Source organism: Microplitis demolitor, chromosome 4 (assembly GCF_026212275.2).
Source record: "Microplitis demolitor isolate Queensland-Clemson2020A chromosome 4, iyMicDemo2.1a, whole genome shotgun sequence".
NCBI lineage: Eukaryota > Metazoa > Arthropoda > Insecta > Hymenoptera > Braconidae > Microplitis > Microplitis demolitor.
Genome location: NC_068548.1, coordinates 1 through 15988, shown reverse-complemented (window position 1 = coordinate 15988; position 15988 = coordinate 1). Strand labels below are relative to the sequence as shown.

Here is a 15988-nt window from a genome sequence, read left to right as displayed (position 1 = left end):
ATCTGCGGCCAGTAACAGATGGCAACAAAATGCCAACAAGTGTTGATTGTTGAATAGCAGCAAGCTTTGCGGTAAACTTTCAGTCAATTTTTACTCAAAGTGGTATACATACCGTACATACATACATATGTAAGTATATTACCTATTTATATATATATGTAGTAAAAGAAAACCTCACAACCATTGAACAGCAGTTGACGTATATTTGCCGTCAAATTGAAGGGAAAGGGGCGTGTCTCGCACCGTCTTTCACTACCCTGTTTGCCCGTTCGTGATATAGGTAGCGCGCAATACTAAAACATACTACTAATATATATTACATATTACATATTACATATGTGTGTTGAACGTGTAGTTTGGCGCGAGAAGATAACTATCAATAACTACCATCACTACTATACAATACACTATATCGTCTATCGTCAACGTGTCTCCGGAATCTGGATTTGGATTAGAAACTGTGGAAACTTATGGGAGTTGTCATATATTGCACAATTACAAGGTTAAATACTTGATCTACTTTCACTTTCAAATAAATAAATAAATAAATAAATGATCAACATCACTTGTTACATTCATTTCTAATCAATTTAATAATTTAACTGGCGTTCTATAGTAAATAATAAATTACTTAAATTATTTTATTTTTTATATGTAAGTATATATCAATTTTTATTGTTTTATTATATATATATATATATATATATTTTTTTTTCTATTACATATATATTTTTAACGTTCAGCTGTGTGTCATAATTATAATTATTGAAAAAAAAAAAATAAAAATATGGGTGGTAAAAATAGTAAATCATATTCCATGAAAAATAAAAATAGTGATGATAATAAATCGGGTTTAATGATTACATCACCATCATCATCATCACCAGCAGCAACAGCAGAAGCAGCATTATCTGGAGATAACGATAATGATTATATAGAAGGTATTGTGTGTAATGAAAATGATATTGAAGATAACCAAATGAAACTGTTGGAATTAAAATCAGAAAATGATAGTAATAAAGGAGGAAAAATATTATTAATTAAACAAAAAGGTCAGCTAAATGCTATTGGTACTAAATGCACTCATTATGGTGCTCTATTACATACTGGTGCTCTTGGAGATGGTAGAATTCGTTGTCCTTGGCATGGAGCTTGTTTTAATATTAAAACAGGTGACATTGAAGATTATCCTGGTTTAGATTCATTGCCATGTTATAATGTAACTGTTAATAATAATGGACAAGTAATTGTTAAAGCACGTAAAAAAGATTTAGAAAATAATAGACGTATTATTAAATCTTTATCATTACCCCGAGAATTAAATGATGATAATAATTGTTCAACAGTTGTTATAATTGGTGGTGGACCAGCTGGAGCAACATGTGCTGATACTCTTCGTCAACAAGGTTTTAATGGAAATATAATAATGATTTGTAAAGAATCAGTATTACCATATGATAGAGTTAAAGTTTCTAAAATAATGGATTTTGATATTAACAAAGCTTTATTACGTTCACAAAATTATTATGATAAATATAATATTATAACAAAATTAAATACTCAAGCAATTCAATTGGATACAAATAATAATTTTGTTAAATTAAATAATAATGATATTATTAATTATAATTATATATTTATAGCTACTGGAAGTAAACCTCGTTCACCTAATATACCAGGAATTCAATTAAATAATATATATTTTATGAGAAATTATTCAGATTCTGTTGCAATAAATAATAAATTATCATTAGATAAAAATGTTGTTATTCTTGGTCAAAGTTTTATTGGAATGGAAGCTGCTGCTTACTGTATTGGTAAATGTGCATCTGTAACTGTTGTTGGAAAAAATAATATTCCTCTTTCTAATGTTTTTGGTGATGATATTGGAAAAATAATTCTTAATGATTATCAATCAAAAGGTGTTAAATTTATATTTAATACAAACATTGTTAAATTTAATCATCAATCAATTGATAATGATAATGATAATGATAATAATAATAATAATGTTAATTCTGTTGAATTAACTGATGGAAGTACCTTAAAAGCTGATATTGTTATTATTGGAATTGGATCTACTCCATATACAGATTGGTTAAAAAATTCAAACGTTAATTTACGTGATGATGGTACTATTATTGTTGATAATTATTTAAAAACTAATATTAATAATGTATATGCTGGTGGTGATATTGCTTATGCTCCAGTATTTGTGTCTGATAATAATCCAGCTGCTATAGGTCATTATTCACTAGCACAATATCATGGTAAAATTGCAGCTTTAAATATTTGTAATAAAGAAAAACCTTTGAGAGTTGTACCTTATTTTTGGACTACCTTGTTTGGAAAAAGTTACCGTTATGCAGGTAAACTAAAATTTTTTAAAATCTAATAATAACAATAATAATAATAATAATAATAATAATAATTAAATTGTTTTTTTTTTTTTTTCACAGGTCATGGACGTGCATCAAGTATTAAAATTTATGGATCACTGGATAATTTTAAATTCTTTGCTTATTATATAAAAGATGGTAAAGTTATTGCTATGAGTAGTGTAGGAAGTGATCCAATTGTCTCAGATTTTGCAGAATATATTTATGAAGGAAATACATTGACTGAACAACAAGTCGATGATAATCCAATTGGTTGGATGAGAAATAAACCTGTTGAATTGTTAAAAAATATTTTTTCTGATAAATTTAACACACTAAATAATTCGTAAGATACATGTATATATGTATATATTTTTATATAATATTTTTTGTTAATTAATTTAAAATTAAATATTAATATATTTTAAAAACTATTAACTTTTCACGAGCAAATTAAATTCATTCAGTATTTGTTTCTTTGATATTTAATACAACTATCACAACAATATAATAATAACGTTTTTAGGTTTTATAAAAACATTGGATTTCAAAAGAAACACCAACAGCAGCAACAAAATATCAAATCGTTTCATACGTTAATTTTAAACAATAATAATAATAATAGTTATGAAAGATTATATAAAATTAATTTTTTATTCAAGTTTCACAAGTACTTGAGATTTTTCCGTCCTATGTAATTTTTATGTCTATAATATAAAAAAAAAAAAAAAAAAAAAAAGAAGATTTAAAAAATTGTAATTTTTATTAAAAAAAAAAAAAAAAAAAAAATCGATTTGTTGTAATTTTTATATTATTATAATTGTTAATAAAGATAAGTTAGCTTATCAATATGACGTTAGAGAAAAAAAAAATTATAAATGAAATAAAATAATTAATTAGTCATTAGTTTTAAGTTTGCGTTGATGAAATTGACTATATCTTCTTTCGAGTTCTTCTTCCATTGCTTTTAATTGCTCGCGATTTTGCTCTTGAGTCATTTGTTCCATTAATTCATGATTATAAGTTGAATGTAGCATCAATGCCAATACACCAGCACGTGTTGCCATATTTGAACGAATTTGACGTTCTTGTTCAACTAATTCATCAATTTTTAACCATTGTCTAACACGTTCCATATCTATTTCAGCTCTACGTAATTTTTCCCATACATAATGTTTAACACAACTTTTTTTCGGTGCTCGACAAAATTCACCCGTCATATCAAATACATTTGTTACTAATGGACAACCACATACTTGAGTATCATTTATTTTTGGATCTTTACAATGTTCAGGACAAAGAACACGTAAACGTTTACAGTAGGTACGATTTATGGGATTAAAAAAATCACAAAACATAACTTGACCCTCAATACGAGTTTTAAAAATCGAACCAAACGACGCTTGAGATTCATACTGTAACAATAATAATTAAAAAATAATTAATAAAATAATTTATTGATATTTATATATATATATATATATTTAATATTACCTTATTGAAACATTTTTCCATATGTTTGATGGCAGTACGTGAATGTATTTCATGCCCACAAGTTATACAATACATACTCATTTCAGTATCATCATTATCATCTATTTCATAATTAGGATCAATAGTTGCATTTTTAGCTCTCTCAACAATACGATCTAATTCAGCATGACGTTTATCTAATTCTTGTAAAATAATTTTAACATCTTGCTGTTGTTTTCTTACAGATTCTAATGCATGTTGATTATTTTGTTCAGCGACACAAGATGTTAATGACCATTCTTGAATTCTTTGTGGTAATACCTGATATATTCTATTAGTTGCAAGTTTTAATCCACATTCATCTGAACAATATTTACTACCAACTCGTGATTGTCTTATACATGTTGGGCCATAACATTGTCTTGGAGTATCTAAAAAATTATACAACAACTGTTCTGTTCTTTCATTACTTGAATCTCGTTTACGTTTTTTAATTGGTTTATCAAATCTATTTTTATCTAAACTTTTTGAAGGTTTTAATGGTATTGCTCCAATAGATCGGCATGTACGCTGTATACAACGTAATTTAAGTCTTACCGATGGTCCATATTTTTTAAGATGCCTGCAGGGATCACATTTACCACAATTTTCATTTCTCAAACAACCATTACATTCACCACAACGTTTTGACGATTGTGATGATTTTTTAACTATCAATGAATCTCCAACCCACGGATCATCATACTCATAACGACGACCACCAGCAGCAGCAGCACCACCACCACCACCACCAGGACCAGTACTAGCAGCAGCAACAGCACCACCACCACTATTACCACTTCGACCATCTTTATCACGATATTTTTTAAATCTACGATCTTCTTGATCTGTTTTACGAGGCTTGTATCTTGTTATTAATGTTGAATCCTCTTCTCTGCATCGCTATTTTATTATTAAAATAATAAATATTATTATTATTATTATTATTATTATTATTATTATTAATGTGTATATATATATATACAAGTATTTATTATTTTAAAGTTAAGTACGTACAACACAAAAAAATTGTTTTATATATTTGGCATCTTTCTCCGTTATATTAATACAATCTCCATGATACCATTCTTCACAAGCATCACAACCACTAAAAATTCATTAATTAATTAGTTTATAATTATTTTTGTTGTTATTATTATTATTATTATTATTATTATTATTATTATTATTTACATCATAAATCGTGAACTATCTGAGCTACGGCAAATACAATAAGCTTGCCCATCTTGTTTTAATAACGTTGCTATTTTACTTTTTCTTTCTGGTAACATAAATTGCTTAGCAATTTCTTCTTTCTAAACAATAATAAATATTTAAATAAAAATATATATTTAATTTATTTCATCATAAATATACTTACCGATAATCCATGCCTCTTTTTACTCATAATTATAATATATATATACTTTTATATCAAATAAATAAATAAGAATAACAATTTATATTATTATTATACGTACAAATGATGAAATTTATTTATTGACATAGTCGGCCATTTTTAATATTTACACTGCCTATACTTATTTATTTTCTATAATCATAAAATCTCGAACATTTCACATCTCGAATGTTTTCAGTTCGATTATACTTATACTATATCATCATTATTATTATTATTATTATTATTATTATTATTATTATGCTTTTCTATATTACCGATACAACATCATAGTAATAAAAAAATTTTTAAATTGAAAAAAAAAGCGTCAAAAGTGTAAATTTGAATAAATAACATTAAAATACACTGTGTTTTTTTACGTTTAAATCAAATATTTATTATATACATAATAATAATAATAATAATAATAATAATAATAATAATAATAATATTATTATCTATTTATTTACCTAACTCGGTTACTTTTTTTAAAACTCCGTCGTCGTTTTTTTATTTTTTTACTTTGTTGGGAATCAAACATTATTTCTGATGAAAACGTATTATTATCACTTAAATTAGTCATTGTTGTTGTTGTTGTTATTGTTGTTGTAACAGTATTATTAGCAGTAGTAATATTAATAGTAGTAGGAGTTATAAATTTATAATGATTTGATGACGAAATATTATCAAAACTATAACTACGTTTTAAACCTCTGTTTCTTTCACTGATTGAATTATTAAATTTTAAATTTAATTCATTGTCATTTAAATTTATTAGTTTATCCCAACTACGTGTTTTTTTTATAAAAAGATTTGGTTTTAAATCAATCAGTGATTTAATACGATTTAAATCAATACTAACATGGCAACGTATACCATCATCATCATCATCATCGTCATTATTATTATTATTATTATTATTATTATTATTATTATTATTATTATTATTATTATTATTATTATTAGAATTATTATTATTATTAGAATTATTATTATTATTATAAGATGTGTCTGTAAAATTTTCATCAATGTCACTAAAATGTTTTGATGATCGTAATTTACGTCTAATAAATTCAACGTGACTTTTTTTAATGTTAACATTATTATTATCGTGTTTTGCCAGAGAATCAATAGTATTATTGGATTGTTGATAAAGTTTATCAGGTACAAGATTCTCTTTAGCTGTGTCTCTCTGATGACTTTGATTGTTATAATTTTTATTATTTACTAAATTGCATTCATTATTATTACTCGCAGAATAAGATGCCGCTGGTATTGATGTTGTTGTTGTTGTTGTTTTTGTTGAATTTAATGATAATAAAATATTATTACTGTCTCTTATTTCTTCATTGGAAGCACTATCATCATTTTTACTTAATATTAAACTGTTATTAACTACAGTGATAGTATCATCATTATTAGTTGTTAAATTATAATTTACACAATCTTCATGATTTTTACGTTTTGATTTAGGTCCACGAACCCGCGAAGACCTTGGCTTGACAAGACAAACACCACTACGCCCTGAACGTAAACGTTGACCATTAATTGAAGATTTTATCGCGGTATCTAAATTTACATTCATTCTATAATTATCATCCATAGTTATCTGTAAATTAACAAAAAAAAAAAAAAAAATTAGTCATAAAATAAAGTTTACTAATAAATTTATTGTCAAATACAATCGAGAGAAAAAAAAACTTACCTCAATGGAATTACCAGAACAAACACGAAATTTTAAATCACGTAATGATACTTTATGTTTTATTAATCCAAATCTATTACTTCTGGTGTTGTCATTGCTAATCAAATAAATTATAAGATTTTAGTTGATTATATCAATTACAATAATAATAATAATAATATTAATTTATGTATAAATTGTACTTACGTTTGATCGGAGATTGTATGATCGTATTTTCTTGTTCGTGGAATTGTAATCCTTGTTCTGGCTGCACCTGGATCATCATCTGGGGATTTTGTTGATATCTTTGACAGGCTTGATAATTTTTGTAATAACTCGATGGAGGAGAATAAAGCTGATTCTGTTGCTGTGGCTGTTGTTGTTGCTGTTGGTGTTGTGGATAGCTCTGATGTCTCAGTGGCACTGGTTGCCCCTGTTGCTGATGAATGTAATTCTGGTATGGGTTTGACGATGATATCGGTTGTTGTTGTTGTTGGTGATGGTGATGATGATGGTGTTGTTGTCGTTGTTGTGGTTGGACATACAGTGAGTTCATCAGCAGGTTTGGAGCCTGCATCCCCGTCGGACTGTTAGAATTGCAAGTTATACACAGGAGAAAATGCATGAGGAACAATGATAAATCAATGTTCCCTAGCAAATTATTCTCAATAATAATAAATTCACAACTTTATCATTTTATTCATTTTAATTATTTTTGTTTTTATTATTTTTAACTTTTCTTTTTATTTATTATTAATTTTTTTTTGTTTATAATAATGATGAAATCATGAATTTAAAAAAAGTAGAAAAATCTAATAATAATTTTTAAAATAAATATATTTTCGTATACTTACATTAATTTGCTGTCCAGATAATCGTGATGAAATATCATTGAGACTCATTATCGTTTGTTCAGGTGTTATTGACATAGTAGGTGCACTATCATCTGTTGTTTCACCAAGTGGAACAATATATTGCTGATTATAAACTTTAATGACTGCTGAATTAGCTAAAGATATACCATTGTTGTATTGATTTGACGTAGAAATATCAGAATTAATTGATTTTGAATAATTTTTAAAATAATTTTGTTGAGATTTTGTGGTGGTAATCATATTTGTTGCAACATTTAATGAATTTGAAGATATACAAGTTGTACAAGTATTTGTAGTAAGAGGAGTAGTAGTAATAATGGTAGTAGTTGTAGCAGTAGTACTGGAAGTAGTATAATAACTTTCGGATGATAAATCCTGTCTTGGTCTTTTTGGACAAGATACATTCATTAATTCTTTATTATTCTTATCAATAACATCATTAACTTTATCTACTAATCTTGATAATACTGATGGAGAATCAGCTTTTCTTTTGTTAAATATAGATGTTACTGGTACAGCCGTTAAGACAGTACTAGTAAAATGATTATTTACATTGAATAAAGCAGAAGAAGAAGAAGAAGAAGAAGAAGAAGAAGAAGAAGAAGAACTTATTAAATTTTGTGTAAGATTTAAAGTTGTTGAATCAATAGAATTATTTGTAGTATTGTTTGAAATATCTGGTACTTGAGCGAATACTTCTGGAGGTAGTGAAGTTACACCTGTTATTTTAATATTCATTAAAGAATCTTCGGAGTTTATAATAACATCATTATTTATTTCAATTGATTCTGTTGTTGTAACTAATTTTGATTGTGTTGAAAATTGATCAAGTTGATTATCAACTTGTTTATTTACTAATAATGATGATAAAGTATTTTCTACAGTTACTACTGGTATTTGTAATGATTGTGATGATGTTAATAATAATTGATCATTTTCATCGTCACTCTCGACTATTATAACATCTTCAACTACTCTGTTATTATTAATATTATTATTATTATTATTATTATTATTTTCAAGTGCACTTGGAGAAGTAGGTATTTGATGTGTAGTAATATCGATATTAGGAATAGCAGCCGCAGTAGTAGGTTGTGAAATTGACGAAATATTATCGTTATCTAATCGTAATCGTTGTTGGCATAGAGTTGTTTCTGAACCTAATTTTTTAGTCCGTTCAATAGATAACTCTGGATATTTATTGACAGATGAGTTAAAAGATATTTCATCAATTATATTAGCATTTTCACTATTATTTAATAAATTGGATGTTGTTTTTTGAGTTAATGTTGCAACTCTTGACAAAGGTTTTTCTATTTTTTTAACTTCTAAAATAGATATTTCCTCTTCCTCCTCCTCCTCTTCCTTTTTTTTTTTTTTTTCATTATTTTTTTCAATTTCTTTTTGATAATGTTGACTATTTTTTAAATTATTTATAGTGTTATTTGATTGATTTTTAGATGTTGAAACATTTGGTTGAAAATAATTTTTAGCTTGTTGTTCATCTAGGATATTATTTAATTGTTCAATTGTTGCCGGTAATTCTGGTAATATTTTAACAGTCTTGTGAAGTTGTTTGAGCTTTGCAGATCTAGGTCCTGGTTTTAAATTTATTGATGAAATATTTATTTTATTAATTAAATTACATGCTGAGTTATGACCAAGTGAAATATCAGATTCTGAATCATCATCATCTTCGTCATCATCATCATCATCATCGTCATCATCATCGTCATCATCATCATCATCCTCATCAATATCAACATCGTTATCAGAATCAATAGTAGTTACAATGGTAGTAGTAGTAGTAGCAGCATTATAATTATTATTATTACTTGTTGTTTCGTTAAAATTTTTAGAAAGTATTGAAAGACAATCATTACAATCCCATGAAATTTTAGGCCATTTGAGTTTGCCACAAGTAACATGGGTACCTTGTGAACCACAAGTACGACAAAGAATTAATTCCCATTCAGGGTTATTGGTACTGATGTGATCTCTACCCAAAGGACATTTACATTCATTAGCATCACATCTATTATGTCGATAAAGTAATTCATGAAATGCATTTGGTACTAATTCCCATGACGCATCTTGACTTGGAACAAATATACCAGATTCTTGCATGGCAGTTTGAAATTCTTTTTTATTATTACATAATGGGCATTTAAAAAAATAACCAGCACTCAATGCCAATTGTTGAACACAATCACGATGAAACCATGCATTTTTTTTGCAACAAGGTGCCCATAATGTTTTATATATATCTTTACGTGATACAACATCATAACAAATATAACACATTGTACATTCTGGTGTTGAATCACGTACACTTATATCAATTTGCTGTATGGGTCGATGAGTTTGGCAAAAAGACTTAAATTGATCAAAAAATTGATGAAGTGTATTATTTTTAAGTCCACACGGTAAATGGAATACTTTTTTACATTTTTTATTAACACAACCCAATGTTGCACCTTTTTTACCACAAAACGAACACTTGAGCCTTTTTCCTCGATTTAATTCACGTTGAATATCAACTGGTAAAAAACCAAGTATACCTTCTTCATCTTTTCCTCTTTGCTGCATATTTGATGACAATAACTAAATAATAATAATAAATATTATATTATTTTATATATTAAGTTTTTTTTGTATTTATAATTTATTATTATTATTATAAAATAATTACCAGGCAATAATAATGAGTGATGATTTCATTATGTTGGTAAATTTTACCATATTTTATCTCATTATTTTCAGGATCATTGCAAAAAACACAAGGTTTTTGTACTTTATTATTTTCCGATGACATCCTTTGTCTATATTTTATTTATCTATAAATTTGAATTGTTATTATTATTATTATTTTTTTTTTTTTATTATTATTATACAATAAACTTATATATTACTTTTTGACATATCAATATTGTAATAATAAAAATATATATAAAATTTCATGTTTAGTATATCTCTAAATAATACAATAAAATATGTATATATACAAGTATACTAACCTCATATCAAATAATAATTATCATGTCCATTTATCAATCAACAACACCATGTAAATACAACTTGATATTTATGTAACTATATAACATTATTTAAATTTATTAAAGTTATATTTAAACTATTATTTTTATTTTGATAAAAAAATAATAATAATAATAATAATAAATAAATAAATAAAAATAATATATCGTTAAAGGTTAAAATTAATTTTTAGAGTCTGAAAAACAACGCCATTTGCATCATCAACCTATTCAGCATTCACGGCTGCTCACGGCACTCACCTACACTCACCGCACTAACGCAAGCTAAAGATTTAAAGCTGTACACTGTACCTATAGTACATAGTATTATACCCTATACACCCTATACCTATATATATTCATCAGCAGCCATCTGCTTGCCTGTACTTGCCTACATAACTAAACTCAACTAAACATACAACTTACAACCTATACAACAATATACTTATATGTTTAAATTTTAAGTACATTATTATTAAAAATATTTATATTTATTGATATTAACAGAATTTTGTATTAAATTGTTTAAGTCAAAAATAATATATTTTATACAATGACAACACATTAGTGGAGTAAAAGTATACAATATATATGTAGATTTTTTTTTTTTTTAATGTGGTTTTAACAATTGTTGGTAATGTTAGATGAGTTTTTTTTTTTAAATATTCGCGGGAATAATTTCAACTACCGTTGTCCATATGAATTTCAATAAATTTCTATCTTAAGCTTGCAAAAAAAAAAAGAGTAAAAGAGTGGGATGTAGAAATGAAAGCTCAATAACTAGAACTAATAGCGCAAGCGCTAATACTACAACAAAGCTTTTAAGCTTTCTTGGTTCTGTTCTCTTTTATAGATGATGGTGGTAGGCACTGTTATCTATTTGAATTATAAATAAAATTATACTGATACATACTTTTACAGAAAATAATAATTTTTTTAATTTCTTATTATAAAAATTTAAAAGTTATAATATTATTAAAATTAAATATTATGTCGAGTTTTTTGGAGCCTTGTGATGCTGGCTCACCATCAATGTCAAAAACTGAGGATAATTTGTCAAATAGTGAAGGCCCTCTTTTAAAAAAAAATATTGGACGTAATCATACATCTTCCAGGTAAAATTTTAATTAAAATAATGATTATTAAGAAGAGGGGAAAAAAAAATATTGTTTTTATTTTTTTAGTACGGATATAACAACATTTAATAAACGTTCAAAATCTCCATCACGTTCTGTATCTCAAGATCTTTCTTCATCTTCCAAGTCATTTGATAATGATAAAAAACGCTATTGTCTTTGGGCATTGACATTAATTCTTGCAATGATAGGTTTTAGTAATCTTCTTCTAAGTATAACAATTATTTCTGTTTTAAGAGTGTCTCAGGGAATGGAATCTCTTGAAATAATTTCAAATGAAAATCTTGTTAAATTTTACGGAAAAACTGATCTTGATCGGGTAAAAACTATATTATTGTTATTGTTGATAATAATAATAATAATTAATAATAATTATTTATTTAATAATAAAGGTTTGCATTGATGAAGGTGTATGCCAAGGGTATGGAGATGAGCCAATGGAATTGTCTGGTGATGATTCGGGTATACATTTAAGTGTGAAAAATCGACGTCATGATCATTCTCGAGGTAATTTGTGGATTCTACAAAATGGTACAACTGTATCACAAATTGAATCATTTGAGATAAAAGATTATAGAACTGGAGATGCATTTTTTTCAACTGATTTTCCGAATTTCGGATTACCTAGCGGTGTTGGAAGAATAAATGTTAGAGTAGCACAAACTCACCGGATTATTGCACCAATTAATGAAACTTTAAATATTGATTCTAATCGAGAGGTTACAATGCATGGAGCTGAAAGTCTTGTTATGGATAGTAAAAAAATAATTTGGATGGCTGATAATCAAGTACGACTTAAAAGTAACGATACTATTGTACTAAATGCAGCAAAAGGTGTTTATTTAGACACTAAAAAAATACCTATCGTACAAGGTTTTGTGTCAAGCAATAGTAATAATGATGCATCTAGTTTATCACAATATAAAGTTTGCGTTTGTATGCCTGAAGGTAAACTTTTTAGAATTCAAGTCCCACCTGGCAACCTTAGAGTTAATTGTGCTCGAGTCAGTATGTCATCTGACCATAATCCTTGTTTATAATTTTATTATTATTATTTTAATAAGCAACTTGATTAATAAAATCATGTTTAAAAAATAAAAAAAAATTTTTTTAAATTAATTGATTACAATGATTGAATATTTATAATGATTTAATGCATATATATGTATAATTTAGAGAATGTAGAAATGAAATATTTATTGAAGCATCGTTATTATTATTATTATTATTATATTTAAAAAATAAAAAAAAAATAATTTATGTAGTATCAGTCATCATTTCTTCATTGCTTTCATCCATGTCTTCTTGTTGTTCTTGATCAGTTGGAGGCTCGTATGCTTTGTCCAAAGGACTAGCGACAACACCCCCTGGCCAAACACTCATTTCAACAGCTAATTTATTAGCACCCTCTAATAGAGGACGATAACCACCGTGAGCTAATACCCGTAATAAAGTTTGAGCAGTCAAACATACTAAATCCTGTTGCTCAAGAGTCATTGCTGTGTGTACTCTAATATTTCCACTTTCACATGGATCTGATATACCTTGATAATTTAAAAATAAAAATATATTAATAATAATAATAATAATAATGAAAATATAAATTATAATTTGAATTTACCTGCTGAACCTGGTAAAAAAAGTCCAGATGATAAAAGTTGAAGAACTCGTCGATAAGCTTGATTTATTGGTAATGCTTGTCTACCAGGATTATTCATAATAGCATTATGAGCCAAAAGATCAAGCATCCATGGTGAAAGTGGTTCAAAACCTTCAAATCTGCTTCTTAAATCTCTAAGCAATCTAATTAAAATTTTAATACTAGAATGATGAGCATTTTCTTCAAACCAACGTGAATGTCGTATGGCAGCTAAATGACCTTGGCAAATTTTAACATCAATATGCTGATCAGATTCAAGTTTACGTAAATTTTGATGTAGTGTTGTTATTAAAACTTTAACCAATGCTTCATTATTAGAAATATCAAAACCACGTTCAGTTTGAGTTAATTTAAATATATCTTTTGGATTAACTGTTTTTAAATCTAAATAAACTTTATTGCCAAGAGCTTCAACTGCTGTTTTTGTTGGTAGAGTTTTTAAAATAACAACAATATCAGCAATATTGTGGCCCTTAATCATTGTACCTTTTTTAAAACTGCCTACCTTTCTTACTTCTTCGAGTTGCTGTAATTATTATTATTATTATTATTATTATATATTAATAAAAATAAATATTATTATTAAAAATACTTACACAAGCTTCAAAAGTTCCTGGAGCTACAATTAAATTATCCAATACACTTTGTAATTTAACAGTAAGATCTAAAATAGCAGTTTGCTCTTTAGGAGTCGGACACATGTCAGAATTTTTTTTCAATAATGCCATTGTAAAATCCGATTCATCAGGCATAGGTTTTACTGGAGGAAATGCTGCTTCACAAAGAGTATAATCAAATAAATGCCGTAAAATAAATTGTTTTCTTATAAATCCCATTCCACGACCAATTCCACCTCGGCCTCGAATAATTCCACCTCTTCCTCTAACCATTTTATTTACTTTTAATTTTATCTATAACATAAATAAAAACAAAAAATATTTACAATACATTTAACAGAAATAGCAATATAAGTGTAATGTCATAAAAAAAAATATACCTATATTCTATATCTAACCATAATTATACTATACTGTAAATATAAAAATCAATATACATGTTTATCTATAGTATCAAATACAATATAATATATTTAGTTAAAGCCACATATATATATAAAAAAAAAAAAAAGAAAAAAAAAGAAACCATAATAAGTTTAATTGTAATATTACTTACGGATTATTATTATTTAATATGAAATATAAAAATTTAAAAAAATCTCACCGTCAAAGTTTGCAGCAGTTTGCAGCTTACACAGCTCACACACCAAGCATACGATTGCACACGATATACGAATCAAGTTATATGGATATGTAATTGTATGTAATGTACTCGGCGAGTCAGATGCCAGGACAAATGGATCCCGGTTTGCAGTCAGGTTTACCAAATACATAATACCAAATATTTGTACATTAGAATTATAAAATTTGTTTTGTTGGTAATTATTCAATATAACTCTCACTTTCTCTCTCACTCTTTCTGAACCTCACTTTTTGCTCAGGAGCTGCTCTCTAGTGATAATTTTCTATATTAATACACAACATACACATATGCAAAGCCGCTTTACATCAAACAACAAAAATTTATGATTGAATCGAAAAAGTGATTGTCATGGCGTCTGAGAGATACAGTTTTTCTTTAACAACTTTTAGGTAATTAATATTTATAATTATATAAATTAATTATTACTATTATCATTGTTGTCAGTATTATTTATTTATATTTTTCATTGAACATCAATCAATTGATTTTAACTTGATAGTTTTAGTAAACTTCTAACCTCAACTCCACAATGTAATTTTAATTATAATAAATAAAATAAAATAAATATAATTAGTGGTGATAATGATAATGATAAAAATAAGGTTTAAAATTTTTTTAACTATTATGATATTTTCAGTCCTTCGGGTAAATTGGTTCAAATAGAATATGCTCTTGCTGCAGTGGCTGCTGGTGCACCTAGTGTTGGAATAAAAGCCTGCAATGGTGTTGTACTAGCAACTGAAAATAAACATAAATCAATATTATATGATGAACATAGTCTTTGTAAAGTTGAAATGATTACGAAGCACATTGGGATGGTTTACAGTGGAATGGGCCCAGATTATCGTTTACTTGTTAAACAAGCTAGAAAAATGGCTCAACAATATTTTTTGATTTATCGTGAGCCAATTCCTACTGCTCAATTGGTACAAAGAGTTGCTATGCTTATGCAAGAATACACTCAATCAGGGTAATTATTGTAATAATAATAATAATAATAACTAAAATTGTTATTTATTAAATTAAATTTGAAAATTAATATTTTTTAC

The 15988-nt window shown here is 26.6% G+C and overlaps 6 protein-coding genes across 7 annotated transcripts; 3 read left to right on the top strand and 3 right to left on the bottom strand.

Annotated features, from left to right (window-relative positions):
• Positions 1 to 221: 221 nt before the first annotated feature.
• On the top strand, positions 222 to 3095 carry LOC103572566 (apoptosis-inducing factor 3). 2 transcript variants are annotated; one of them, XM_008551211.3, is made up of 4 exons: positions 222 to 654; positions 744 to 2369; positions 2460 to 2724; positions 2905 to 3095. In XM_008551211.3, exons 2-4 carry the CDS (start codon positions 788 to 790, stop codon positions 3074 to 3076), a joined length of 2019 nt encoding a protein of 672 aa, XP_008549433.3. In that variant the 5' UTR covers positions 222 to 654; positions 744 to 787; the 3' UTR covers positions 3077 to 3095. The 2 variants fall into 2 exon arrangements, with proteins under 2 accessions (XP_008549433.3, XP_053594841.1); XM_053738866.1 differs by having other exon boundaries at positions 229 to 654; positions 2460 to 2735; positions 2905 to 2920.
• Positions 3096 to 3173: 78 nt separating this feature from the next.
• On the bottom strand, positions 3174 to 5414 carry LOC103572567 (CXXC-type zinc finger protein 1). Its single transcript, XM_008551212.2, has 5 exons — positions 5272 to 5414; positions 5085 to 5206; positions 4908 to 4998; positions 3873 to 4793; positions 3174 to 3793 (listed from the first exon to the last, which is right to left on the bottom strand). Exons 1-5 carry the CDS (start codon positions 5296 to 5298, stop codon positions 3275 to 3277), a joined length of 1680 nt encoding a protein of 559 aa, XP_008549434.1. The 5' UTR covers positions 5299 to 5414; the 3' UTR covers positions 3174 to 3274.
• A 217-nt stretch (positions 5415 to 5631) lies between these two features.
• LOC103572587 (myb-like protein A) lies at positions 5632 to 11397 on the bottom strand. Its single transcript, XM_053738865.1, has 7 exons — positions 11145 to 11397; positions 10866 to 10941; positions 10541 to 10685; positions 7828 to 10452; positions 7181 to 7560; positions 6995 to 7091; positions 5632 to 6898 (listed from the first exon to the last, which is right to left on the bottom strand). Exons 3-7 carry the CDS (start codon positions 10661 to 10663, stop codon positions 5756 to 5758), a joined length of 4368 nt encoding a protein of 1455 aa, XP_053594840.1. The 5' UTR covers positions 10664 to 10685; positions 10866 to 10941; positions 11145 to 11397; the 3' UTR covers positions 5632 to 5755.
• A 239-nt stretch (positions 11398 to 11636) lies between these two features.
• Positions 11637 to 13060, top strand: LOC103572568 (uncharacterized). The gene is made up of 3 exons (XM_008551213.3): positions 11637 to 11998; positions 12068 to 12338; positions 12412 to 13060. The coding sequence occupies exons 1-3, from the start codon at positions 11874 to 11876 to the stop codon at positions 13057 to 13059; spliced, it is 1044 nt and encodes a 347-aa protein (XP_008549435.1). The 5' UTR covers positions 11637 to 11873; the 3' UTR covers position 13060.
• Positions 13061 to 13181: 121 nt separating this feature from the next.
• On the bottom strand, positions 13182 to 15062 carry LOC103572569 (interleukin enhancer-binding factor 2). The gene is made up of 4 exons (XM_008551214.3): positions 14901 to 15062; positions 14276 to 14590; positions 13641 to 14205; positions 13182 to 13563 (listed from the first exon to the last, which is right to left on the bottom strand). The coding sequence occupies exons 2-4, from the start codon at positions 14567 to 14569 to the stop codon at positions 13277 to 13279; spliced, it is 1146 nt and encodes a 381-aa protein (XP_008549436.1). The 5' UTR covers positions 14570 to 14590; positions 14901 to 15062; the 3' UTR covers positions 13182 to 13276.
• A 106-nt stretch (positions 15063 to 15168) lies between these two features.
• Positions 15169 to 15909, top strand: LOC103572570 (proteasome subunit alpha type-2; the record flags this gene model as incomplete). Its single annotated transcript, XM_053738867.1, is given in 2 exon segments — positions 15169 to 15328; positions 15577 to 15909. Coding segments are annotated over 2 exon segments (374 nt in total), but the record flags the coding sequence as incomplete, so codon positions are not given.
• Between the last annotated feature and the right edge of the window lie 79 nt (positions 15910 to 15988).

Coding starts and splice junctions, on each gene's coding strand:
- LOC103572569 (XM_008551214.3), bottom strand. CDS start 14,569: ATGGTTAGAGGAAGAGGTGGAATTATTCGAGGCCGAGGTGGAATTGGT. Junction 14,206..14,275: donor CAGGAACTTTTGAAGCTTGT/GTAAGTATTTTT, acceptor TAATAATTACAG/CAACTCGAAGAAGTAAGAAA. Junction 13,564..13,640: donor TTTTTTACCAGGTTCAGCAG/GTAAATTCAAAT, acceptor TAAATTATCAAG/GTATATCAGATCCATGTGAA.
- LOC103572567 (XM_008551212.2), bottom strand. CDS start 5,298: ATGAGTAAAAAGAGGCATGGATTATCG. Junction 4,999..5,084: donor GATAGTTCACGATTTATGAT/GTAAATAATAAT, acceptor ATGAATTTTTAG/TGGTTGTGATGCTTGTGAAG. Junction 3,794..3,872: donor TGGAAAAATGTTTCAATAAG/GTAATATTAAAT, acceptor TTATTGTTACAG/TATGAATCTCAAGCGTCGTT.
- LOC103572566 (XM_008551211.3), top strand. CDS start 788: ATGGGTGGTAAAAATAGTAAATCATATTCCATGAAAAATAAAAATAGT. Junction 2,370..2,459: donor AAAAAGTTACCGTTATGCAG/GTAAACTAAAAT, acceptor TTTTTTTCACAG/GTCATGGACGTGCATCAAGT. Junction 2,725..2,904: donor TTTAACACACTAAATAATTC/GTAAGATACATG, acceptor TAACGTTTTTAG/GTTTTATAAAAACATTGGAT.
- LOC103572587 (XM_053738865.1), bottom strand. CDS start 10,663: ATGTCATCGGAAAATAATAAAGTACAAAAACCTTGTGTTTTTTGCAAT. Junction 7,092..7,180: donor CATACAATCTCCGATCAAAC/GTAAGTACAATT, acceptor TTATTTGATTAG/CAATGACAACACCAGAAGTA. Junction 6,899..6,994: donor GTTCTGGTAATTCCATTGAG/GTAAGTTTTTTT, acceptor GTTAATTTACAG/ATAACTATGGATGATAATTA.
- LOC103572568 (XM_008551213.3), top strand. CDS start 11,874: ATGTCGAGTTTTTTGGAGCCTTGTGATGCTGGCTCACCATCAATGTCA. Junction 11,999..12,067: donor CGTAATCATACATCTTCCAG/GTAAAATTTTAA, acceptor TTATTTTTTTAG/TACGGATATAACAACATTTA. Junction 12,339..12,411: donor GAAAAACTGATCTTGATCGG/GTAAAAACTATA, acceptor TTAATAATAAAG/GTTTGCATTGATGAAGGTGT.